Source organism: Clytia hemisphaerica, unplaced genomic scaffold, assembly GCF_902728285.1.
Source record: "Clytia hemisphaerica strain Z4C2 unplaced genomic scaffold, Clytia hemisphaerica genome assembly, whole genome shotgun sequence".
Classification (NCBI taxonomy): Eukaryota; Metazoa; Cnidaria; class Hydrozoa; order Leptothecata; family Clytiidae; genus Clytia; species Clytia hemisphaerica.
In genome coordinates, this window is record NW_027104420.1 from 104,047 (window position 1) to 112,763 (window position 8,717).

The 8,717-nt window shown below is 33.4% G+C and overlaps 1 protein-coding gene across 1 annotated transcript; it reads left to right on the forward strand.

The window, feature by feature from the left end:
• The first annotated feature begins 2,648 nt into the window (after positions 1-2,648).
• LOC136820281 (uncharacterized) lies at positions 2,649-8,029 on the forward strand. Its single transcript, XM_067076472.1, has 8 exons — positions 2,649-2,897; positions 3,427-3,487; positions 4,320-4,380; positions 4,648-4,725; positions 5,530-5,619; positions 5,910-5,975; positions 7,008-7,061; positions 7,267-8,029. The coding sequence occupies exons 1-8, from the start codon at positions 2,756-2,758 to the stop codon at positions 7,372-7,374; spliced, it is 660 nt and encodes a 219-aa protein (XP_066932573.1). The 5' UTR covers positions 2,649-2,755; the 3' UTR covers positions 7,375-8,029.
• The last annotated feature ends 688 nt before the right edge of the window (positions 8,030-8,717 follow it).

The following is an 8,717-nucleotide window of genomic DNA, read 5'->3' on the forward strand; positions in this document are numbered from 1 at the left end:
AGGTTGCGAGATTTGGGCTAGCGAGGCAAAAATCGCTAAAAAACTGGTAAAATCGTAATCCTCAAAAATCGAAGTTCCCGCCTCACTGTATTTCCTTTTCAGCTACCCAATTGCTTGAACAAGCGTAGCCTGGGAATCCAAGTGTTATAAACTTTTTCCACAGTCTAGCTTATGACTTTTTGCTGCTTGTTCAACGCTTGGTGCAGGTAACGCACCTGCAGGGAGATTTTTCTTTTAATCTTAGAACTTTGTGAGGTGAGGTATTTTTTGTTTTTCTAAGATTAGGAGCTTGGATTCCCAGGGCAGGCTAGACAGTTGATAGTCACACTCTACTAGAGCGTCCCGCCAAAATGCATATTAAAGATTAATGCTGCGAAAGCGCTAAATTTATAGTTATAGTTCTCTTGACTCTCGGCTCTTTTTAATGAAATTAATATTTTCAAAAAATTTGGAGAAATTGCCTAAAATTTGAGCCATAGATAAAAGAATTTGAGCCAAGCCAACCTTGAAAAATAATTTGAAGATGAACTTCACAAGAAAAGGATCTATGGGGGAGGGCGTAACCCTTCTAGATCTGCGCACCGCCGGATAGGCTAATTCCCGGAAATTTTGCCGGACCTCAAACAATGACCCATTTACATGTTACAATTATTTTTATTTTAGCGTACAAACAAGGCCTTAAAAATCGAAGTGCTGTCTCGAGAATTGAATGACAAAATTTGGTTGGTTGATATTCTGGTTACTAAATAAAAAACTAGAATTTTTGAACTGCAGCCACAATTTTGACTCAAATAACAAAATTTTTGTTTTAATCATATCTCCACGTTGAGGTCTATTAGTATTACCCTGTGAAATCTCTATGGCTGACTCAAAAAATATGAAGAGTTATTCCAAAAAGTTGATTTTGAGCATTTTTTACAATGTCACACTGTTTTTGATTAGCATCTTTACAACAATAATACAATGCTGACAAAGTTGACACAACACATTGACAAATAATCCCTATGAAATGTTTATAATTATATCGAAATCTGTAACAAAAACAAAATTGTGGTCCGGCTACTACACTGATTGCTTTGTGGCGTTCCTTTGCAGACTATTTATTTAATTTCCACCAATAATAAGATTGCGGCATTTGAAACAGCCCTTCTTTTTGACACACATGGCCTTTCAGTGCCTTGGTCGTTGGGCGGCTGTGAAATCTCACCCTTCATATCACCTCTTTTATTTGTTTCAATCAGTGATCCTAAGGTGTAGACTATTTCTCATCTTCAATTCTTTGAAGAAAGCGGAAATTTGATGCGAGAGGTAGATTGTCAACAGTGCCTTAAAAAATCATTGAATGAAAGAAGAACTTGAAATATCAAATAATTATTTTCATTTTGAAGAATTGGTGCAAAAAAGTGAAACATGGAAAAGTTGCATTTTTATTGCTTTATTTGAAATGGGGGATTTGGAAAGTTTTCTATGCTTAGTTTTTTGCACAAACCCATGTAACTATGGGCTAAGCACCCCGTTGCCAAGCTGTTGGCTTGAAATCAAAAATGAAAGTAAAATCGGCTTGTACTCCAAATCCAGTAATCATGATATAACAGTTTTTCTATACTGTCAGTTCCGCATAATTAGATTACTCCATCGATTTGGGCTGGAAATTATCTGCTCCATATTATGGAAATAAAACCCTAATACTGGAGCAAATACTTTTTAGAACTTTGTCCCGGGGGTAGTTCTGCAGTGCTATTACGTGCAATTTAGGAGAATGTTAGCTGGTCAATACACCTTTCTCGTGATTTGCAAAACAGATGCATGCCCATCATTTTGATGCCACGAGACAGTTAAAATGAAGGGGTAAATATAAGACATACCCAAATAAAAATGGTGTTATATTTTTACAATTTCGGATTCAGATTGAAAGGATTTTGAATTAGTCCGTCTAGCTATTAGAAAATAGTCTAGTTAGATTTTTTGACATATCTATTGTTAGGCAGCATTGGTTTTAGTACAAGGTTACTCTGGAAGGGAAGTAAGGAACTTGTCTAACTTAATTTTGAAGATTAGAAAATTACTTAAATTCCCCAACAAGTTCTTATAGGACGGGAGTTGAACAAGAATGACCCACAGTTCGTTAGCTTCTTATGGCCCACATGTCAATAGCTTCCTACGGCCTATTACAGCCTATATACATTAGAGCTGGTGCTGTCGATTGTGAATATTTACATTAGTGAGAAGCAACTTTCATTTGCTCTAAATTTGTGAATTAAGTCATAATGTGAATAATGAAACATATTTTTTGGCCAGGAACCAGCGTGGTTATGACAGTAACCCCAATTTATGAAACCTAGCTGTTTTGCTAGCGCTCTAGCAGTTTCTATGTTAAGGGGATCCATTAATGTGTCTTACAGACATGGGTTGATTTCTTTGGTTGCTGCGCTTAAGTTTCAAATATTAAACCTCTCTTTAGAAGAAATCTCAACAAAATTTATTGTCAATCTGCATCAGATCAATTCATCATTTTAGCCAATTTTTCAAAAATATAGACCAATTTACTAAATAGGAAACCCAATTAAAATGTGCATTACATATACGCATTATATATAATTAATATATATATATAAGTTTATCTTTATCTTTGTTTATTTAGAAAATTATTGAAAGATTTATAACTTCAGTCTGTTTTATAGGCTAAAATGAACAAACTAAAGAAAATAACATAAAGAACGAACACTCATCAAGTGCAAATAATATACAATACAAAATGGAATCACCGATTCGTAATTCTAAAAATTATGATCATTTATTCAAGATAATTCTCATTGGTGACAGTGGTGTTGGAAAGACTTCAATACTTGCACGGTTTGTTGGTGAAGAGGTTTTGAAGTCCCACATATCTACAATAGGTAAGGATTTTATGATAGGTCTTGATGCCTTGTTTTGGCGTCAAAGTAATGTCTTCTTTCAATATTTTATTATTCAAACCAAGATTCTTATTGCCTACTCAATGCCTTGTTTTGACGTCAAAACAATGACTTCTTTCAATATTTCTTTTAAACAAAGATTTAATTTGCTGATTTTCTGATTTTCTGTTGCTATCTAAAAATCATTGTACCTTGTAAGTGTAATGTTAAAGATTCGTTGGATATGAATTTGTGAAAAAAACAAAACATTTTTGGATTTGAAAACAAAAGAAATTTAAAGAAGTTTTTGTCCTTCAGACATCAAGGTTTTTATTGTGAAAGATTTGTTTCTAGAATGACAGATTTTTCCCAGGGGAAAATGAATATATTAACAACTTGAAATAAAACTACATAGCCTATGAAAATGACGAGAAAACTTTAACTGGGAATAACTTTAATCTTCTAAATTTGTCAATAGTATCAGCTCGAATTCAGTCAGAGATCTGAAATAATTTGACGCTTTTTTTTATAGGAATTGATTTTAAAATGAAATGTTTAGAAATGGATGGCAAACAAATCAAAATCCAAGTTTGGTATGTCATTTTTTGTTTTTGAAAATCATACTCAATTTTTTTTTTTTTACTTTTTAACTAGGGACTGTCAAGTATAGGATTTAATATTTTCTGGACTGGCATTCGTCACCATATTCATCACAGGAAGTAACCTTCCCTCCATAGTTCACGATCCGCCAATACTGTCGCTGCCAGTCCTGTTTCCGCTTTAAAATGCTGAGGAACGTTTGTTTTCTCGAACGTTCAACAGGGCTCCAAAATAAAAGATCTGAGATTACTTCCTGCTCGATAAGGAAAAAATGATCTGCGAAAATTAGAATCTCACTGGTTAAATCATTAGCTAGTTTATGTATTTGCACTTTTGATATGGCAGAATGACTGAAGTGATTTGGAGTAGGCCATTTTTGACCGGTAGAATCGAAGTCGAAATAAGTGCTGATTAGTCGTTCTCAGTCAGTCAGGATCTCGACAAATCAAAAGCTAATCGTCTCTGTAACAGAAAAACACAAACTTAAGTTACAGTTGTAAATTTGCTGCTTCTTCACTTACTGTTGAATCCCTTTATGTACAGCAAATCACTTTTTTGAGGAAATATATTTAAGTCGTGTGATAGTCTAGTGCAATCAATAATTCATCTTGAAAATTAAGGATTCTTCATAAGGAGGGGTGTATATGTTTGACAGTGTGATAGCTATAAGCCATTTTTCCGTTGAAGATTTGGTGTTTGAAGAAAAAAGTGACAGGATTTCTGTTTCAAACCTGTAATGTGATGACAAAATAAAGATTTGAGCCAATATTGTTGTCAGTGTTGATGTATTTTGGTGTTCAATAATTTTGTCCATTGGTTTTCCAGGGACACAGCAGGACAGGAAAGATACGAAACAATAACCACACAATACTACAGGAGAGCACAGGTTTATTCTTTGTTTATTTGTTTTTTGCTGTAGCAGAATTTGAACACAGGGGAGCGTACACAATAGAGACAAATAGACCTTTATTAACACAAATCACAATTCCTTGACCTTTCTTGTGAATTTCCTTATAAGTAACAAAGTGCAAAATTTTGGATTACATTCTTTTCTTTAAGCAAGTGTTTGCAAGACTATGTATTATGAGCCTAGATTTGTCTGTAAGTGTTTATAAAAGATGTCTTACCTAAAACAGTTAAACTTTTTTCATAGGGTATTATGCTTGCTTATGACATCACAAGAAAAGAATCTTTTGAAAACGTTCGAAAATGGCTGCGATATGTCGAGGAGGTAATGTATTTTAATATTATCCCTGGGTCTGTTGACTGCTTTAAAAATTAGTCTCATGTTTTCAATGGTATTGACCAGGAATGTATGAGTCTTTCTTCTTGCATTGAAAAGAGTACATTCGGTTATTCTTATCCGAGCCTATAGACCTTTTCATAAATTAAGTCACGAGCAATCTTACCTCGTTTTCAAAATATTGCTGGTAATTGATTACCACACCAGAGGAGTTCATAAGGAGTTTACTCTATTTATAAGTAACACTTGAACACTTAGGGATATAATCACCTTGGTAATGGTTTTAAAACGAGGCAGTCGCTGCATTTAAAATAATCCATAAAAAGGCCTATTCGGAGTGTTCGGGCCGAGTACAATACACGGGTTTCGAATTAAATCTGGCGCGAGAGAAAAAATCAAGTAAATAAAAGGAGCGATAAGGGGAAATGCCTTATAAAAGGTTGATAGATTTCCTTTCTTCTCTTTTGAAAGCCAGGTGTTCATTCAAAAGATGTTTTTCTATTTTAAATTCAATAAAAGAAATATGATTAAACGATTGACTTTTTATTTTAATGTTTTTTGTTTTCATAATGACCCATAAAGTCTGTCAGAATGGAAAAATGAGCTAAAATTGCTTGATACACGGCCAATTTTCGTTCTGTTTACTTGATATTTTTCGTGCAAATTTACATGGGATCAAAGCTAAAGCTAAGCAAAAATTTAATTCGAAACCCGTGTATTGATTTTAATTTGTATGCGTAGAATACGGCGTATAAAGCTACTATCTTTCATTTTATTTTCTCTTTTGTTTAGTTTGCAGAGAGCAACGTCAAAGTGATTTTAGTTGGCAATAAATGTGATTTATCGGAACAAAGAGCAGTTTCAACGAACGCCGCTGAACATGTAAGAAAATAACCTAGAACGGCCTCAACATTCTATATTTTAAGAACATTTTCGATATTGTGAGACTATGTATACTTGTAAATAGAAATATGTATTTTTTAAAGTGGTACGCTCAAGTCTTCTTTCCTCACTTCATCGGTTGAGTAGAAAAGTTAGCGGGTAACTTTTGATATTAAAGAGACGCTATTTTCTAATACACCTGTCATTCTTCCTGGTAAACTCGAACCCAGTTTCCTCACGCTTTAAGGTTATTAGGTATATAATAATATCTTCTTTTTAAATCTTTATAGTTGGCACAAGAATTTAACATCCCATGGTTTGAAACAAGTGCTTATACTGGTGAATATGTAGAAGATGTGAGTTTTATACATCGATCTCTAACTATTTGAATCAATCGGGCTTTCTATAATAAAAGAAACAGTGGTCCAGTTTTAGAGCTGACTAATCACAATCTTGTTTTCAATTCTGATGTTCAGCAGCGCGATTAGAATGTTTTCAAATTCGAACTTTTGAAAATATAAAGGCGAAATGGGCGACAGTTATTTTTAACCTTTTTTGCCTGAAGAAAAGATGACGTCATAAAAAAGTTTCGCGTGAACAAAAAAAAATGTTGAAGGAAGTTCTACTTTTTTCATCCGTTTTACGTCAATTTCGGCCAATGGAATTGCTTCATTTTTCAACCGACTAATGACCTTACAAAAGCGTCACAAAGTTTTCGCTCGTGTCGCGCGAAAGTGGAGACCGGCCTTAAGGTAGATTAAAAAAACATAATGGTGGACTAGTCAACGGGACAAAACTGGACACATTTTCACGGAAAACATGGGAGTATTTAGTCTAGTACCATGGGTTTGATATCTTTGCTTTGCTATTTAGTGGGTATAGGAATATCATATCTGTGGTTTTCAAAGAATATTTCATTTTGCTTAAAAGTAGTTAAAACTTTGAAATAGAAATTTGAAAATAAACTGTATGAGTCGTGATGCATCAACAATACATATCACATGTCAAAACAAAACACAACACACAAAAACAAAAAAACTTTTCATTGTTTCACAAGTTAAAATTAGACGCAAGAGGATTACTTTAATTACGCTAACATGTTTTTCACATTGTATTAAAAAAAGTGCTCACTTAACCCTACAAACCCCAATTTACTAAGTCCCAGACTTAAGGCCATAGCTCGTGACCACTTGATTTAAAATGGCATAAACAGAATGCTGAAACATTGTCTAACCCTAAAGTTCCAGCTTTTATGCCAGTGTGGAAATTTTCACATTTTTCAAAAAAATGTTGTGCGCTGGAAATGTAAAAGTGAATGGACTTTAGAAAGGTCCGAGTATATTCACAATTACATTGTTTTATTATTTCCCTTCTTTTTTCATTTTCAGGCATTTCTAACGATAACAAAACAAATCTACATTGAAGCTATACAAGCCGAAGAGGTAAGATCCGATTCTTTTTTATTTGAATTTCTAATTTTCTATGGGGAGGTCCTTTGAAAAAGTATGATTTTTAGGGATCGTTTTTTTAAGTTTTACCCTTAGGTCAAAATATCAAAGCACGGATGTTTAGCATCTTTACGTTTTAAAGCTTTGTACCCGACTATCTTCGTAAAAAAATGATATTTCCTTTATGTTTTTTTTACAGATCGAAAGAGAAAAACGTCATTCTAGTAGCGCTGATATCATTCTGACACCTAAGGGATCGTTTGATGGTAGTGACGAGCCTGTGAAAGAGAATAACTGCCAATGTTGAAAGTTTTTAATTGTTTATCTTTCTGTGTACCTTGACAAACTCAATGTGCACATCTGGTCGATGTTCAAAGTTCATTCTTATCACTTCAATACACTGGTATATACACTTTGATTTCAAGTTTGCAACTTTTTCTGTGTGCCATTTTGACAATTTTCAATGTGAACATCTTTGTCAAATTAAGCCCTTATTTGTTGCTTTACACAATACACTGGCTTATGGATGAGCAGATTTGTAAAAAACCTTCGTTTGCAAAAGTTCAACTTTGAGCTGTCTATAGCTACCAACTCTGGTAAGACAACGACGGTTATAGAAGATACTCAAAATTAATGTTTGTTTTTTTATTCCTTCAAGTGAGTAATTAGTAATTAGGACCTTATGTAGCCACCGTTGTAAGAGAAAAATGCAATTTTCCCATAAAAGGCACAGAAAAAAATTTCAAAAGCAAACTTGGTGACCGAAACTATGAACTAATTCGTACACTGTCATTTTCAAGATCACGCCCTCTTTTTCATAAGATTAATGAACTTTTGGCTAGACATTAGCATTTATTTTCTAGCTGCTCCATATTCGAAATTTAACCCTTTATAATCTTACAAAGAATTATGTAACCAAAATATTGGCATCTCATCAAAACCCTATTTTTATAGTCAAGCTATTTAAAAATCTCAAAAGGTTAGTACCTGCTAAAATTTGTGACGGAAATGGATATTAATGATACTATCACTCCTTATAAAAGTTGATCAGGTTCAAAATTAGGTGTTTTATACCAATTCTGTAAAGAATTTACAGACACTAAAGTACAATATTTTCACACAAGCTCCTTTTAGAAAACTTTAATTACTGTTAACGTTGTCCAAGGGCTCAGACGAGGCAAAACATATTCACTGTTTCACGGGCTAAGTAAAAGCGTTCGGTTTGCAAAAGTGGTATTGTTTTGAACGATGCACTCACTTTTATACCTAAGAATTTAGAATTAGATTAAAACACTATATTCACTCGTTGTTTTTTATTTAACCCACAAAGAATAAACTCTTCTGTGGGTGGAGAACAAACAATAATGTACCTCGAGCACATGACAGTTTTACCTCTTGGACTTATGAGATCCCACATAATTGATTTATACTTTTGGACATATCTTCCACCACCATGGCACCAAGACTATTTCTCTAGAAGAGCTTTAATGTGCTATTTAGATTCAGTTAAAGTTAATAAGTCTTTATATTTAATTCAGTCAAAGTTGATAACTCTTTATATTTAATATTTAATTTTTGATAATAATTTGAATACTTTTTTTTGTAACTGTTTTATTTTTTTTGTAAGTTCTTTTTCAGTATTTATGTTTG